We start from the raw sequence: 19,567 nt of genomic DNA, 5'->3' as shown, positions 1-19,567 counted from the left end.
TTCATTTTAGGAGAAAACTCCTTGAATTTTGCGAATCTCCACTACTACAACCACAACAATATCATCATCATCATCAGTACGACCACTCCTACAACCACAACACTATCATTCACCACTACCAACATGAATACAACAACCACATCATTATCATTACCACCAGTACCATAACTACCACCACAACTACATCATCATCGTCATCACTCAGCTCTTCTAAAACAACCACCACCAATACCAGCACATCATAATCACTACTACCACCTCTACCACATCATCATCATTATCATTACCACCACCACCACATCATCAGCAGTATTATAATTATAACCATCACTACCACATCATTTTTATTACCTTCCTTACAATAATCACCACAAGTACATCTTAATGATCACTACCACCACTGCTACAACCACCACCACACCAACATCTCTATCATCAATACTAAAACCACCATCACATCACCATCCCTACCACCACAACTAAAACCACCATCACCCTCCCTCTTCCTCCAGCACAAGGAGCTAGAACAGTATTTGATTCAACCACAAGGTGATTATAATCCAGATCTACCAGTGAGTGAACAGACTGGATGTTTGCCTTATGACCAAAAATGGGAATTCCCCAGAGACAGATTACGACTAGGTAACGTTTTGTCAGGTTTTTAGACCAGAAATGGGAATACCTGATTTACATCTGTGCAATGTCTTGTCATGTTATTAGACCAGAAATGGGAATACCTGATTTACATCTGTGCAATGTCTTGTCATGTTATTAGACCAGAAATGGGAATACATGATTTACCTCTGTGCAATGTCTTGTCATGGTATTAGACCAGAAATGGGAATACCTGATTTACCTCTGTGCAATGTCTTGTCATGTTATTAGACCAGAAATTGCAATACCTGATTTACCTCTGTGCAATGTCTTGTCATGTTATTAGACCAGAAATGGGAATACCTGATTTACCTCTGTGTAATGTCTTGTCATGTTATTAGACCAGAAATGGGAATACCTGATTTACCTCTGTGCAATGTCTTGTCATGTTATTAGACCAGAAATGGGAATACCTGATTTACCTCTGTGTAATGTCTTGTCATGTTATTAGACCAGAAATGGGAATACCTGATTTACCTCTGTGCAATGTCTTGTCATGTTATTAGACCAGAAATTGTAATACCTGATTTACCTCTGTGCAATGTCTTGTCATGTTATTAGACCAGAAATGGGAATACCTGATTTACCTCTGTGTAATGTCTTGTCATGTTATTAGACCAGAAATAGCAATACCTGATTTACCTCTGTGCAATGTCTTGTCATGTTATTAGACCAGAAATGGGAATACCTGATTTACCTCTGTGTAATGTCTTGTCATGTTATTAGACCAGAAATTGTAATACCTGATTTACCTCTGTGTAATGTCTTGTCATGTCATTAGACCAGAAATTGTAATACCTGATTTACCTCTGTGCAATGTCTTGTCATGTTATTAGACCAGAAATGGGAATACCTAAATTACCGCGGTGCGAGGTTTTGTCATGTTTTAATTCAGATGTTTCTTTATTTTAAATAATAACTTCTCTCATTATGTGGACGGTTAAAACTCCAGACCTAAGCTTTTACACCAAGAGAGAAGTGGCAGCGAATTTGCTTAATCAAAAGGTCTTATTGCTGTAAGTGATTGGTTGTAGGGAGCTATTGGCAGGGTATTTTATCTACTCAGTGTGTTTTCCCATTCCCAGTCCTGAATTTATAATATATTATTTATAAAATGTATATAGTTATAGTCCATTCCAAATCCCATGCACACGGAATATCGCAAATTCCTCCAAAGTTACAAAATATAGTGCCGTGATTATATTTTAAGTGACATTACGAATTTTGAATACCAATAGTGATTGACCAAAAGGTTTTCTCATAATGTCGAATTCCTTTGATCTTTTCATAGTTTGTAATAAAATATGACTCAAACTTTAAAATGTTTACACTAAAGGTGTGTTGATTCTCCATGGGGAAAATATTCATAACAAAGTTGAATTCAGTGGTGTAGCTTAGCAAATAATTTTGGGTTGTTTCAAATAGTGTAACAATAGATATAATTTAAATAGTACTTAACAGTGTTTAAAAAAAAGCTCAAAGCATTTTTGATTCATCTCTTCTTTGGTGGACAATATATTGGATGACACAAGAAGCTCGTTAGGTGCTTATACGTTTTTTGGACAAAAAAAGACAATCTCCGACCAACTGTTGAGCAAGTCAACTAATATCCAAGGGTTTTAATCAGGAAACAAGACAAACATCTGATTAAAACCCTTGGATGTTAAAACCCTGAGGACTCGACACCAGACTGGAATATCACAAAACTATCGCCTCTGAGGTGTTTTTGACTTCTCAGGTTTGTGTTATTTCATTCATCGTTGTAGTAGATATTGTCCAGATTAGTTCACATTCATGATCACTCCATTTCTTATGGATTTTACTGTGCATTCGTCATGCTTCTGGATTATCATTTTTACTGCTATATCGGATTTATTGCATGGATACATTTTACACCTATTTCTATTCTACCTGCGATTTCCCTATTTTTTGCACACCAAAATTTTATGTGTTTATTTAATTCTGCTCAATATGGAACTCCTTCGTTATATATCAAATGCTTTCTTTGTTTACTTTCCAAGATTTATTCTACAGAGAAGACCTACAAAATATCTCTGTCATCTGTCTGGAATTTAGTAATGTATTTATGTCCATATTGTTTTTAGTTGTTGGCTGAAGAAGGGTTTTGAGCCTGAAGCGTTCCGTGTTTTGGTATTTTGTTCTTTTTTAAAGCTGTTATATTCATTTTTGTTTATTACCTTTTACAGTCCACAGCGTCTAGCAGTCTAGTATCACTTTAAAGTATGGTACTGTAACCAATGAACACAGTCCTTACCCTCTAGCAGTCTAGTATCACTTTAAAGTATGGTACTGTAACCAATGAACACAGTCCTTACCCTCTAGCAGCCTAGTATCACTTTAAAGTATGGTACTGTAACCAATGAACACAGTCCTTACCCTCTAGCAGTCTAGTATCACTTTAAAGTATGGTACTGTAACCAATGAACACAGTCCTTACCCTCTAGCAGTCTAGTATCACTTTAAAGTATGGTACTGTAACCAATGAACACAGTCCTTACCCTCTAGCAGTCTAGTATCACTTTAAAGTATGGTACTGTAACCAATGAACACAGTCCTTACCCTCTAGCAGCCTAGTATCACTTTAAAGTATGGTACTGTAACCAATGAACACAGTCCTTACCCTCTAGCAGTCTAGTATCACTTTAAAGTATGGTACTGTAACCAATGAACACAGTCCTTACCCTCTAGCAGTCTAGTATCACTTTAAAGTATGGTACTGTAACCAATGAACACAGTCCTTACCCTCTAGCAGTCTAGTATCACTTTAAAGTATGGTACTGTAACCAATGAACACAGTCCTTACCCTCTAGCAGTCTAGTATCACTTTAAAGTATGGTACTGTAACCAATGAACACAGTCCTTACCCTCTAGCAGTCTAGTATCACTTTAAAGTATGGTACTGTAACCAATGAACACAGTCCTTACCCTCTAGCAGTCTAGTATCACTTTAAAGTATGGTACTGTAACCAATGAACACAGTCCTTACCCTCTAGCAGTCTAGTATCACTTTAAAGTATGGTACTGTAACCAATGAACACAGTCCTTACCCTCTAGCAGTCTAGTATCACTTTAAAGTATGGTACTGTAACCAATGAACACAGTCCTTACCCTCTAGCAGCCTAGTATCACTTTAAAGTATGGTACTGTAACCAATGAACACAGTCCTTACCCTCTAGCAGTCTAGTATCACTTTAAAGTATGGTACTGTAACCAATGAACACAGTCCTTACCTCTAGCAGCCTAGTATCACTTTAAAGTATGGTACTGTAACCAATGAACACAGTCCTTACCCTCTAGCAGCCTAGTATCACTTTAAAGTATGGTACTGTAACCAATGAACACAGTCCTTACCCTCTAGCAGTCTAGTATCACTTTAAAGTATGGTACTGTAACCAATGAACACAGTCCTTACCCTCTAGCAGCCTAGTATCACTTTAAAGTATGGTACTGTAACCAATGAACACAGTCCTTACCCTCTAGCAGTCTAGTATCACTTTAAAGTATGGTACTGTAACCAATGAACACAGTCCTTACCCTCTAGCAGTCTAGTATCACTTTAAAGTATGGTACTGTAACCAATGAACACAGTCCTTACCCTCTAGCAGCCTAGTATCACTTTAAAGTATGGTACTGTAACCAATGAACACAGTCCTTACCCTCTAGCAGTCTAGTATCACTTTAAAGTATGGTACTGTAACCAATGAACACAGTCCTTACCCTCTAGCAGTCTAGTATCACTTTAAAGTATGGTACTGTAACCAATGAACACAGTCCTTACCCTCTAGCAGTCTAGTATCACTTTAAAGTATGGTACTGTAACCAATGAACACAGTCCTTACCCTCTAGCAGCCTAGTATCACTTTAAAGTATGGTACTGTAACCAATGAACACAGTCCTTACCCTCTAGCAGTCTAGTATCACTTTAAAGTATGGTACTGTAACCAATGAACACAGTCCTTACCCTCTAGCAGTCTAGTATCACTTTAAAGTATGGTACTGTAACCAATGAACACAGTCCTTACCCTCTAGCAGTCTAGTATCACTTTAAAGTATGGTACTGTAACCAATGAACACAGTCCTTACCCTCTAGCAGTCTAGTATCACTTTAAAGTATGGTACTGTAACCAATGAACACAGTCCTTACCCTCTAGCAGTCTAGTATCACTTTAAAGTATGGTACTGTAACCAATGAACACAGTCCTTACCCTCTAGCAGTCTAGTATCACTTTAAAGTATGGTACTGTAACCAATGAACACAGTCCTCTTACCCTAGCAGTATCACTTTAAAGTATGGTACTGTAACCAAGAACACAGTCCTTACCCTAGCACCTATACTTTAAAGTAGGAACTGAACAACTAACACTCCTTACCCTCTAGCAGTCTTATCACTTTAAAGTATGGTATGTAACCAATGAACAAGTCCTTACCCTTGCAGTCTAGTATCTTAAATAGCTAACAATAAACACCTTACCTCTAGCAGCTAGTTACTTTAAAGTATGGTACTAAATGAACCAGTTACAGCAATGTCTATTATAAAGTGTACTTAACCAATGAACACTCCTTAACTTAAGTTAGTATAACATTTAAAGTTGTAACTTAATAAACATCTACCATAAACAGCCTTAATACTTTAAAATGTATGTAAACATAAGCACGTAACCTTACACAGATCTTAATTAATTTACAATAACATACCATAACCTTACCCTCTCAAGTATATACTTTAAAGAAGTAACAAAACATCCCTACCCTATCTAATGTATTAAAATGGTATAACCAAACCACTTACCCCTAGTGTCACTTTAAAGTTAACAAAACCTACCCTTACCTACCTTTAAATTGTACTGTAACCATAACAGTCCTTACCTCTAAGCTATACTTTAAAGTTGGTATGTAACCCATGAACAACCTTACCTAGCTATATCATTTAAAGTAGGTACTGTAACCATGAACCAGTCCTTACCCTAGCAGTCTGTATCACTTTAAAGTGGTATAACCAATGAAACACCTTACCCTTAGCAGTCTATCACTTTAAAGTATGGTACTGTAACCAATAACACTTACCTTAGCATAAACTTAAAGATGTCTGTAAACTTAACAGCTTACCTCAGCGCTTTAATATGAATTACTAACATCTCATTAGTTACTTAAGTACTGTACATAAAATCTACTTACAGCTAGTACTTAGTCTACATAAATCTACTTACAGCGTACTTAATCTTACAATGACATCTTACTTAGCAGCAGTATCACTTTAAAGATGGTACTGTAACAATGACACAGTCTTACCCTCTAGCAGTCTAGTATCACTTTAAAGATGGTACTGTAACCAATGAACACAGTCCTTACCTCTAGCAGTCTAGTTACTTTAAAGTATGGTACTGTAACCAATAACACAGTCCTTACCCTCTAGCGTCTAGTATACTTAAAGATGGTCTTACCATACAGTCTTACCTTAAGTATGTTACTTTAAAGTAGTCCTTACCTACACAGCTTACCTTAAGTTATTACTTAATATGTCTGTAACAATGAACAGTCTTACTCTAGACAGTACACTTAAAGTTGACTGTACATACACAGTCTTACCTACAGTTTACTTAAAGTAGGACTGTAACCAGACACAGTCCTTACCCTCTAGCAGTCTAGTATCACTTTAAAGTATGGTACTGTAACCAATGAACCAGTCCTTACCTCTAGCAGTAGTATCACTTTAAGTATGGTACTGTAACAAGAACAGTCCTTACCCTCTAGCAGTCTGTATCACTTAAGTATGGTACTGTAACCAATGAACACAGTCCTTACCTCTACGTCTAGTATCACTTTAAGTATGGTACTGTAACAATGAACCGTCTTACCCTGCAGTAGTCACTTTAAAGTATGGTACTGTAACCAATGAACCAGTCCTTACCTTAGCAGTTAGTATCACTTAAAGTATGTACTGTAACCAATGAACAGTCCTTACCTAGCACTTATCACTTTAAGTATGTACGTAACAATGAACACAGTCCTTACCTCTACAGCTAGTATCACTTTAAAGTATGGTACTGTAACAATGAACACAGTCCTACCTCTAGCAGTTAGTATCACTTAAAGTATGGTTTAACCATGAACACGTTCCCCTTAGCGTAGTACACTTTATTGACTGTACATAAAGCTTACTTACAATGACACTTATAGGTACTACATGAAAGTCTACCTTAGCAGTCTATATCACTTTAAAATGTACGTAACAATGAACAGTCTTACCTAGCATGTCATTAAAGTCTATATATTTAAAGTTGGTACTGTAACATGAACACAGTCTCTCTAGCAGTTGTATCACTTTAAGTATGGTACTGTAACAATGAACACAGTCCTTCCCTGCGCTAGTACTTTAAGTATGTACTAACAACCTTACTCTAGAGTTATTCACTTTAAGTAGGTACTGTAACCATGAAACAGTCTACCCTCAGTGTATCACTTAAAGTATGGTACTGTACCATGACACAGTCCTACTTGCAGTTAGTATCACTTTAAAGTTGGTACTGTAACCAATGAACACAGTCCTTACCCTCTAGCAGTCTAGTATCACTTTAAAGTATGGTACTGTAACCAATGAACACAGTCTTACCTTAGCAGTTAGTATCACTTTAAGTATGGTACTGTAACCAATGAACACAGTCTTACCCTTAGCAGTCTAGTATCACTTTAAAGTATGGTACTGTAACAAGAACACAGTCCTTACCTTAGCAGTCTAGTATCACTTTAAAGTATGGTACTGTAACAATGAACACAGTCCTTACCTCTAGCAGTCTAGTATCACTTTAAAGTATGGTACGTAACAATGAACAGTCTACCTTGCAGTCTAGTATCACTTTAAGTATGGTACTGTAACAATGAACCAGCCTTACCTCTAGCAGTTAGTATCCTTTAAAGTATGGTACTGTAACAATGAACCAGTCCTTACCTCTAGCAGTCTAGTATCACTTTAAGTATGGTACTGTAACCAATGAACACAGTCCTTACCTAGCAGCTAGTATCATTAAATATGGTACTGTAACAATGAACACAGTCTTAGCAGTTAGTACACTTAAGTATGGTACTGTAACCATGACCAGTCTTACCCTCTAGCGTTAGTATCACTTTAAAGTATGGTATGTAACCAATGAACACAGTCCTTACCCTCTAGCAGCTAGTATCACTTTAAAGTATGGTACTGTAACCAATGAACACAGTCTTACCCTCTAGCAGTTAGTATCACTTTAAAGTATGGTACTGTAACCAATGAACACAGTCTTACCTCTAGCAGTTAGTATCATTTAAAGTATGGTACTGAACAATGAACACAGTCTTACCCTTAGCAGCTAGTATCACTTAAGTATGGTACTGTAACCATGAACACAGTCTTACCTCTAGAGTCTAGTATCACTTTAAAGTATGGTACTGTAACAATGAACACAGTCCTTACCTTACAGTCTAGTATCACTTTAAAGTATGGTACTGTAACAATGAACACAGTCTTACTCTAGCAGTCTAGTATCACTTAAAGTATGGTACTGTAACCAATGAACACAGTCCTTACCTCTAGCAGTTAGTATCACTTTAAGTATGGTACTGTACAATGAACACAGTCCTTACCCTTAGCAGCTGTATCACTTTAAGTATGGTACTGTAACAATGACACAGTCTTACCTCTAGCAGCTAGTATACTTTAAAGTATGGTACTGTAACAATGAACACAGTCTTACCTCTAGCAGTCTAGTATCACTTTAAGTATGGTACTGTAACAATGAACACAGTCCTTACCTCTAGCAGTCTAGTATCACTTTAAAGTATGTATGTAACAATGAACACAGTCCTTACCTTAGCAGTCTAGTATCACTTAAAGTATGGTACTGTACAATGAACACAGTCTTACCTTAGCAGCTAGTTCACTTTAAGTATGGTACTGTAACCAATGAACACAGTCCTTACCCTTAGCAGTTAGTACACTTTAAAGTTGGTACTGTAACAATGAAACGTCCTTACTCTAGCAGTTAGTTCACTTTAAAGTAGGTACTGTAACAGAACACAGTCCTCCTCTAGCAGTTAGTATACTTAAGTTGTCTGAACATGAAACAGTTCCTTAGCAGTCTAGTAACTTAAATATGGTACTGTAACCAATGAACACAGTCCTTACTTAGCGTTAGTATCCTTAAAGTGGTACGTAACAATGAACCAGTCTTACCTTAGCAGTGTATCACTTAAGTATGGTATGTAACAATGACACAGCTTACCTAGCGTCTAGATCATTAAAGTATGTACTGTAACAAGACACAGTCCTTACCCTCAGCAGTTAGTATCTTATATGGTACTGTAACAATGAACAAGTCTTACTCTACAGTTAGTATCACTTTAAGTATGGTACTGTAACAATGAACACGTCCTTACCTCTAGCGTCTAGTTATTTAAAGTATGGTACTGTAACCAATGACACAGTCCTACCTTACAGTCAGATCACTTAAGTATGTACTGTAACAATGACACAGTCTTCCCTTCATTTATCCTTTAAGTATGGTACTGTAACAATGAAACAGTCTTACCTTGCAGTTAATCATTTAAGTATGGTATGTACAAGACCAGTCTACCCTTAGCAGTTGTATCACTTAAGTAGGTATGTAACCAATGAACACAGCTTACCTCTAGCAGTCTAGTATCACTTAAGATGGTCTGTAACAATAAACTCCTACTTACGTCTAGTATCATTAAGTATGTATGTAACATACACAGTCTTGATCTAGTCACTTAAGTTGGTATGTAACTAAGTCTTACTAGCATCAGACTTTAAGTATGGTCTGACATGACACGCTTACCCTGCGTTGTATCTTAGTTGTCTGTACATGAACACGTCCTTACTCTGCAGTGTATACTAGTATGGTTACCAAGAACACAGTCTTACTCTACATCTATTTAAGTATGGTACTTAACAGAACAAGCTTACTTAGAGTAGTATCATATATGTACTGTACCATAACACAGCTTACTTGATTTATTTAATATGTCTGTACAAGAACACTCCTTACTCTAGGTTAGTCACTTAAAGTATGGTATGTAACAATGACGTCCTCCCTTAAGTTCATTTAAGTATGGTACTGTACAGAACATCCTACTCTACATAGTCCTTTATGGTCGTACAGAAACGTCCTTACCAGCTCAGATCACTTTAAGATGGTAGTACATGACACAGCTTACCTTGCATTGTATCACTTTAAAGTATGGTACTACCAATGACCGCTTACCTAGGTTATATCATTAAGTTGTTGAACCAATGAACAGTCTACCTTAGCTGACTTAAGTAGGTGACATGAACCGTCCTTCCTTAGCAGTAGTTCATTTAAGATGTCTGTAACAATGAACAGTCTACTTACGTATTCATTTAGAGTGAAAAACCATTCCCTCGTAGTTCTAAGTTGGTATGTACAATACGTCTCTCTAGCAGTCTAGTATCACTTTAAAGTATGGTACTGTAACCAATGAACACAGTCCTTACCCTCTAGCAGTCTAGTATCACTTTAAAGTATGGTACTGTAACCAATGAACACAGTCCTTACCCTCTAGCAGTCTAGTATCACTTTAAAGTATGTTACTGTAACCAATGAACACAGTCCTTACCCTCTAGCAGTCTAGTATCACTTTAAAGTATGGTACTGTAACCAATGAACACAGTCCTTACCCTCTAGCAGTCTAGTATCACTTTAAAGTATGGTACTGTAACCAATGAACACAGTCCTTACCCTCTAGCAGTCTAGTATCACTTTAAAGTATGGTACTGTAACCAATGAACACAGTCCTTACCCTCTAGCAGTCTAGTATCACTTTAAAGTATGGTACTGTAACCAATGAACACAGTCCTTACCCTCTAGCAGTCTAGTATCACTTTAAAGTATGGTACTGTAACCAATGAACACAGTCCTTACCCTCTAGCAGTCTAGTATCACTTTAAAGTATGGTACTGTAACCAATGAACACAGTCCTTACCCTCTAGCAGTCTAGTATCACTTTAAAGTATGGTACTGTAACCAATGAACACAGTCCTTACCCTCTAGCAGTCTAGTATCACTTTAAAGTATGGTACTGTAACCAATGAACACAGTCCTTACCCTCTAGCAGTCTAGTATCACTTTAAAGTATGGTACTGTAACCAATGAACACAGTCCTTACCCTCTAGCAGTCTAGTATCACTTTAAAGTATGGTACTGTAACCAATGAACACAGTCCTTACCCTCTAGCAGTCTAGTATCACTTTAAAGTATGGTACTGTAACCAATGAACACAGTCCTTACCCTCTAGCAGTCTAGTATCACTTTAAAGTATGGTACTGTAACCAATGAACACAGTCCTTACCCTCTAGCAGTCTAGTATCACTTTAAAGTATGGTACTGTAACCAATGAACACAGTCCTTACCCTCTAGCAGTCTAGTATCACTTTAAAGTATGGTACTGTAACCAATGAACACAGTCCTTACCCTCTAGCAGTCTAGTATCACTTTAAAGTATGGTACTGTAACCAATGAACACAGTCCTTACCCTCTAGCAGTCTAGTATCACTTTAAAGTATGGTACTGTAACCAATGAACACAGTCCTTACCCTCTAGCAGTCTAGTATCACTTTAAAGTATGGTACTGTAACCAATGAACACAGTCCTTACCCTCTAGCAGTCTAGTATCACTTTAAAGTATGGTACTGTAACCAATGAACACAGTCCTTACCCTCTAGCAGTCTAGTATCACTTTAAAGTATGGTACTGTAACCAATGAACACAGTCCTTACCCTCTAGCAGTCTAGTATCACTTTAAAGTATGGTACTGTAACCAATGAACACAGTCCTTACCCTCTAGCAGTCTAGTATCACTTTAAAGTATGGTACTGTAACCAATGAACACAGTCCTTACCCTCTAGCAGTCTAGTATCACTTTAAAGTATGGTACTGTAACCAATGAACACAGTCCTTACCCTCTAGCAGTCTAGTATCACTTTAAAGTATGGTACTGTAACCAATGAACACAGTCCTTACCCTCTAGCAGTCTAGTATCACTTTAAAGTATGGTACTGTAACCAATGAAAAACAGTCTGCTTAATGTCACTAACAAGCCAATTCTCATTAAAATCCATCAGAAGGTTGTGAAGATATCAACATCAACTCATGCGGCACGGGTTGTGGAACGGACTATAGTTGGCATCACTTAACTGTTTGATATTTTTTTAAGACAGTCTAAGACGTGATCAGTTCTCACCAAATTCTTTCTAAAAGACTTAAAACTAAACAAGATGTTATACTGTTTGTCTGTTCTTTACGATTGTTTCGGCAAGCAGAATTGAGAGCCCTTGGGTCTCATGCATACTATCCATTGAAATGAAGATAGAAAGAGCACTTATTTATGTTTTGTTTTTTATTTCTTTTAGGTATGGTCCTGGGTCAAGGAGCTTTTGGTAGAGTAATGAAAGCAGAAGCAATCGGCATCAAGGAAGGGGAGGATGTCACAGTCGTAGCAGTCAAGATGGTCAAAGGTGAGCAATTATTACAGATTAATCAATGGCCTAATTTATGAAATTGAAGAATTGTTACAGTTTAGCATTTGTTTATTCCATAGTTTTCAATTTGCAACATTTTAAAGCATATATAAATAAATAAAAAAAGATAAGTGAATAATAAATGAAATAATAATGATAATGATAATAATAATAATAATAATGATAATAATAAGATTTTAACAAAAATGATTTACTCCCTTTTTTCTGGGATTATCTTGTCTTTTTTAAAGTGTCTTCTTGTTTTAAAAAAAATCTTATTCTTTGATAATTTCGTGGTGTTTACGCAAGTAATATGACTTCTCTAGTGTATCAAATAGAAGGGATGGTGGAGATACGCACTTTGGCCAACCTTCAATAGAATTTGACCAATCCATAGAAAGGAGGGGGGTGGAATTCGCATTTTGGGTATTTTCTAATTTAATTTCAATCAAATGTACTGTTTTTGTTTTGTTTTGTTTTATTTTGTTTTCCCTTTTTGGTGAATTATCAGCTGAAAACATTTCCTGAGCTGAAATTTAATAGGGGGGGGGGGGGGGGGGGGGGGGGATGCAAATTCTGAAGAAAAAAACATACGGGGGTAAGGGGGGGGAGGAGGAGGAGGGGGTGTATATTTTATCCAGTAGAGGAATGTGAAAGTCTATAAAGGACATGAATGGTATGTCTCTATTGGATTACATAACAAACATTTGAATCATAAATTTCTCTTTACTTTATGAATCATCATTGATTAAGGAATTATTTATATATTAAAATTCATATGAATTGATGTGACTTGAAGGTTTGGGGTTTTAATTTCGTTTTGGTGTGTTTGTAAAAAGAAAAAATAATAATCCTGATTTACTAGTTTAAATTATTAATCTTGTGTTGCTGGCATAATGGCTTGTCAGCCCTGCAATGGAATTGTCACAATTACTTGACCTTTTCTAAATCAAATCGTTTTTGTCATTCCAGATTGCACTGACAAGGACCAAATGATGGCACTATTGTCAGAATTGAAGATTTTGATTCACGTGGGCCAACATTTGAATATCGTTAATCTGTTGGGAGCTGTTACCAAAGATATTCGATTTGGTATGTCTTGCAAGAAACAGCATTTAATTCTTCAATCGTGAAGAAAAGGAATAATAAAATATATTCCATTTTTTTTTGTTAAAAACATTGTATATATATTTTTATAAAACATCAAAATGTTTAACCTTGACCATTTTGGGACTGAAAACTCTTCACAAGCCAACAACAAAAATAGTTAAAACAGCATGACTTTAAAATTTCTGTTTTAATTGCTGTTTGCCTTTTGCCATGTGAAGTATGCTGTTAACCTTCGATAAATAAATAAATAAATAATACGAGAATTTCACTTGCACCATTTGTTAAAATCTCAAAACGCTATGAAAAGGTAGCGTGTGGTAAATGCATAAATTTCTCATACTTTACTTAATTCACATTTTTAACAAATTGCAACACCATACTTTTGAGCATAGTCATTAATATTCAACTAATCTTCATTATATTTATTTCATAGGTGAACTGAATGTGATAGTAGAATACTGTCACTATGGAAACCTTCAAAATTATCTCACCAAAAACAAGGCACAATTCAAAGACACAATGGATGATGACTCTGTCCAGCCCCCGAATTATCAGACAGAAAATGATGTGAAGGGCAAGGAGCCATATTATGTCAACAAAGCTGAAAGCCCCCAGGACAGTGCTGAGTGGCTGAAGCCCTCCCTGAGTACCAAGAACCTCTATTGCTGGGCTTTTCAAGTGGCCAGGGGGATGGAATACCTCTCTTCAAAAACTGTAAGTAGATGAATCCAAGTGATTTCATTTCACTTCTCTATTCAATCGGGGAGCCATAGCTCAGTTGATAGAGCACCTGCCTCACAAGTCAATAGACATCAATTTGTACAGGGTACATTTGGGATATTTTTTTTCTCTCTAATCCTACAGTTCATCTGGCAGTGATTGGGTAGATGGGTCTTTTAGATCCAGCAAAAGTATTAGTGTTGTGTACAAGTGTGGCAAGCAATTATAAATTCAATCAGCTTCCAATTAATCACCTTTAACATCTGCCTACAATCTTTCTTGGAGGCTTTTTGTTATATGTGTTAATATGCATTGTACTATATGTCCATGTATGTGTGTGTGTATTTGCACGGCTTTGTGCTCTAGTGGTATGACACTTGCTTTTGGATCGGAAGGTCCTGGGTTTGAGCCTTGCTAGGCACATAGTTGAGTCCTTGGAAAAGGCTCTTTACTCACAATCTATCATTGTACTCAGGTATATAAATGAGTACCTGGCAGTTAAAAGCGTTGTTTCTGTCAGAAATTGTGTCAAGGAGAATAAAAGCTTTGTTATTATTATTATTATTATTATTATTATTATTATTATTATTATTGGTATTATTATTATTATTATTATTATTATTATTATTATTATTATTATTATTATTATTATTATTATTATTATTATTATTATTGGTATTATTATTATATTATTATTATTATTATTATTATTATTATTATTATTATTATTATTATTATTATTATTATTATAGCGGGTGGTTGGATGGGAGCATCACCCTTGAATCGTATACCTATGATGTTCGCATGGGTGTACGATCCGATAGTGATGTCGTTTCTTCTTCTCTTTACTAGCCTATCCTGCTTCTTTGGTTTGTGATTGTATTTTTGACAGGGGATATTTTTTTTCCTGTAAATCCTCTGCCTGTTTGTTCTTGGTTATTTATAATTTAGCTTATGATATCTTTGGGTTATGATTTTGATTGAAATTTGTACTATTTTTGTTAGATTGCTTGTTTTTTTGTTTCAGCGGTCTCTCATATAACCTCAATTGTGTTGGAAGAGACCTAAAGCAACAAACAAAAAAAAAAAAAATTATTATTATATATTATGGTATTATTAATTATTATATTATTGTATTATATTATTATTATTATTATTATTATTATTATTATTATTATTATTATTATTATTATTATTTATTATTATTATTATTTATTATTATTATTTATTATTATTATTATTATTATTATTATTATTATTATTATTATTATTATTATTATTATTATTATTATTATTATTATTATTATTATTATTATTATTATTATTATTATTATTATTATTATTTATTATTATTATTATTATTATTTATTATTATTATTATTATTATTATTATTATTATTATTATTATTATTATATTATTATTATTATTATTATTATTATTATTATTATTATTTATTATTATTATTATTATTATTATTATTATTATTATTATTATTATTATTATTATTATTATTGTATTATTATTATTATTATTATTATTATTATTATTATTATTATTATTATTATTATTATTATTATTATTATTATTATTATTATTATTATTATTGGTATTATTATTATTATTATTATTATTATTATTATTATTATTATTATTATTATTACTATTATTATTATTATTATTATTATTATTATTATTATTGGTATTATTATTATTATTAGTATTATTATTAGTGTTATTAGTATTATTATTATTATTATTATTATTATTATTATTATTATTATTATTATTATTATTATTATTACCATCGTCGACGTCGTCATCATCATCATTATTCTATTTTTTTGTTTCATATGCAAATGTTGTATTAAAATAATCATTTAAACTATGCCATCATAAATTTTTTTAAAGTTTCAAAAGATAAAATTTCTCTCCTCTTTTTCCAGTACATCCATCGAGATCTTGCAGCTCGTAATGTTCTGTTGGCAGCTGATAACGTGGTGAAGATTTGTGACTTTGGGCTGGCCAAGGAGCTTTACCATGACGAGTATCAAAAGAAGGGACAGGTCAGTTTGTCAACAGGATTGTGCCATTTTGGGAGGTCCAAATTCCTGTTATGAATTCTGTAGATAATCGGTAACCTTCAAGCCTTTTTAATCTTAAGCATTTGAAAAAGTGTATAAAACTTGTAAACATTTCGAATCTAAGTGCTCTTATTTATGAGTTAAACTATCCAGATTATTCTGGTTTCATTATCATAATGGAAAGTCTCTCAAATCAGCACAGAACTCATCTCCATTACAAGAATGATAAAAAAATATCCACAATTTGCGTCAGATTATCAAACTTGTACCAACTGTCCCAATTTTTTTATGTTGCCTTCACAAATTTTAATATTCTCTCTATTTGTGCTTAAAATGGTACCAAATTTGAAAGGAAGCAAGTCATAGTTTATCTCTGAAATCAGAAGTATGAAGATTATTTATTGTTTCACTACCAAGTTCGATCACCCGCTGCTGCACTGTATGGCCTTGAGCAAGTCACCTCGCCCTAGCTCAATTTGCGGCACTGCACTGCAGCTGATGCCTGGGTTATTCCAGTCTTCCTTTGGAATAGACCCTAGAGACAATTTTCCCCTATGGGATGAATAAAGGAAATATTATTGTTCAGTGCTATTTAAATAGATTATACAAACAACGGCATTAAAAGTGTTACTGTGCTGTAAACAGTGTACTGTAGGAATTTGTTGGACGCAAGAAAAAATTGCATTTTGCATTGTAGATAGATAAAAATAATTGAACAAAGCCAAGGGAGACAACTCCATTCTGGCTACAGACCTGGTATGTTTTTAGATAGAACAATTCAAAGGTGCCTAGTATAAATGATGGCAATTTTGGTCAGAACTATGTTAGAAATCCCACAATTTGCAGCGTTGGTTGATTATTTCTAGTGCTGAGTGACATTATACTGTAATCCAGGGGGGGGACATTTGGAGCATGGAATGTGATATTAAATATCATGAAAAAGATTTGATGCTCAATCATAATTTCTTTCAGTCACTTTTATTCAGAGTTTCTTCACCTCATATCAAAGTTTTTGAGTTTGTTTGTTTTCCAGTTTTTGTCAAAACGCATTTTGCTGGAGTAACATTGAAATTCGGACATCCATTATACGTAGTCTCCTTAATTTATCACAACTCATTGTCTTTCTTCTCTCAGTTAAACAAAATATAATTCATTCCAAGCCAAGTTTCATTTTGCACACAATGTCAGCGTTTCATGTTAAACTTTTTATTAGGAAAAAAAAAACAATGTTTTTTTTATAGAAAAGATAAAAGATGGCCCCCAAGTAACTTTTGGGACATCTCCCAGCTTGTCCTGGAAATGAAACCCACCAGCCAGCAAGAACTTTGGAAAAGAAATAATTGTTTTCTCTTTTGGTTTTCAGGGAAAAGTTCCTGTCAAATGGATGGCCTTGGAGGCTTTTACTCACAGAATCTACACAACCAAAAGTGATGTGTAAGTTTTTATTTATTTATACTACCCAGTAGAGAATATCATCAGTGAAATTACTCACCTATGTAACCAACACTTTGTTTCATTGCAGCAAGGGATCTTTCCGTTTATGACTGTTTTTTTGAGTGGGTTTTCTTATTAAACACTATTAGAGATGTAGGTACCCTGTAATGAGAGGATGTAGAAAGTGATTTGTAATATGTTGTATTTAGACCTGTAAATTCTCAGTCAATTAACTGAAATCAGTCAATTTGTCAATTTCAAATATTTTTTTAAAAAAAAGGAAAGAAAGAGAGAAAGAAATAAAAAAAGAAAGAATTCACAAATCGTAGTCGAATGACCGTAAAGTAATTAGGAGTGTTCCACAGCGCTACGCATAGCTCATGGGGACCGTTCATATTAACGATGTATATATTGCCAATACTAAGCGACGCTTTTTATAAAAAGCGTGTCTGAACACATCCCTGGGTATTTTCACACATCCTTCATTAAATTATTTTTTCACTTTCCAAACCCGTCGTGATCCCAACTGTAGCCAATTTTAACTGAGCCACCGAGCGATAAATTTCACTGTTTCATCTTAGCCAAAATTGACCACATTTACCTGGCGAGTCTCAAAAGTATGATAAAGTAAATTGCGAATGTTATGTAGACACCTTCAAATCGAAAGTGAGGATAGATTGCTACAAGCACATTTCGATTGCCTCACGTTGTAAACAAACTGGTTGACCGTTTCTTCACTGATTGAGTACCTGATTATAAGGAACAATGGTAAGTAGCTTAATTAATTCCCGTGCAAATCAGGACGTTTTCTGGCATTGTTTTGCTCAAGCCCAAGCGAGCTTGCTGTTTTGTGGTGATTTACCTTCATGTCGATTCTTTGAATTTTTCCGCTACGCCTGCCGAAGTTTCTTCTTGATAATTCACTTCTACTTAATAATTCAGTGTATTGGCCAGAAGTCATATTTATTTGTTTTTTTTTCTCTGTCATTTACTGATTGAAAATCAAGTTTGCTCATTGCTACATTATTCTAATGTTCTCACAATGGCTTAGCTGTTCGTGGATTGCAATTCAGACTTGTCGAGCATCGATAAAGATGTGAGGAATAAATTCAATAGGTCATGGCTAGAAGTTAAAGATGATAATGGTGATTATTTTTCTGACTATGTCAAAAAAATTCCAGAGGCAGGAATATGATATTGATGAAGTCATCTTTACCTATATGAATGACATGCTTATTTAGCATTCCTTCTACATCAAATTATGGCAGTCATACTTCCAGTAAGAAATAACACCCACTATTTTAATGTATTGTATTTATCACTCTCCTCTCCAATGATGCCCTTATTTTTTTAAAAATAATTGAATCTTCAGTTTGTCGAAGAGTTTCAGTCAATTTTTATAGAGCTCATTTACAGGTCTATGTATTAGTCATAGCTTACTTTACCCAAAAAGGATGGTAATACTACTTTGTTACTCTTTCCGAGAGGAATTTCTGACTGAGGATCTGTTAAACTTTTTAAAAAATAAATGTGTGTGCGTGTGTGTGTATGTGTATATATGTGTATGTGTGTGTGTGTATGTTTTCCCTAGATGTAAAACCTCTTTATATGATTACCTTTAATAGATGTGAATAACATTGCTTTTTTATTTTTTCAGATGGTCATATGGCATTTTATTGTGGGAGCTCTTCACTCTAGGTAGGTTTACTCTGGTCTTGAAGGATGGGATGGAATATATGAATGAGATGAGATGAATAATAACAATGATTGATTGATTCATTGAAATGTATGGTTTAATCTATCGGCTGTCGTTGGCCACACAACATTAGCTAATTAGGTGTGTGGGTTCAGTTCAACAGTATGGACTTAGGACAGGCATTCAGCACACAGTCTCTCTTTACACTTGTTAAAGGAAGTCAGAAGAATGTTAGGCTGGACCAGGCAAACTGTGTTCAATATTTAACAGTTGAAGGGCACCTGTCATTGACAATGAATTATTTAGTTGAACTAAACAGA

General features: G+C 34.7%; 1 protein-coding gene across 1 annotated transcript in view; it reads left to right on the top strand.

Annotated features, from left to right (window-relative positions):
- LOC144971598 (vascular endothelial growth factor receptor kdr-like) overlaps positions 1–19,567 on the top strand; it is a gene marked incomplete in the record, with an annotated part of 140,027 nt that overhangs the window by 108,586 nt on the left and 11,874 nt on the right. The window contains 6 exon segments of the mRNA XM_078912665.1: positions 513–642; positions 12,098–12,202; positions 13,178–13,297; positions 13,749–14,029; positions 15,980–16,099; positions 17,481–17,551. Coding sequence (XP_078768791.1) covers positions 513–642; positions 12,098–12,202; positions 13,178–13,297; positions 13,749–14,029; positions 15,980–16,099; positions 17,481–17,551 — 827 coding nt within the window.

The sequence above is a fragment of the Berghia stephanieae genome, chromosome 4 (genome assembly GCF_034508935.2).
Source record: "Berghia stephanieae isolate SIO BIC M18660-M18661 chromosome 4, UCSD_Bste_1.3, whole genome shotgun sequence".
NCBI classification, from domain to species: domain Eukaryota; kingdom Metazoa; phylum Mollusca; class Gastropoda; order Nudibranchia; family Aeolidiidae; genus Berghia; species Berghia stephanieae.
This window is presented reverse-complemented; position numbering and strand designations above follow the sequence as displayed.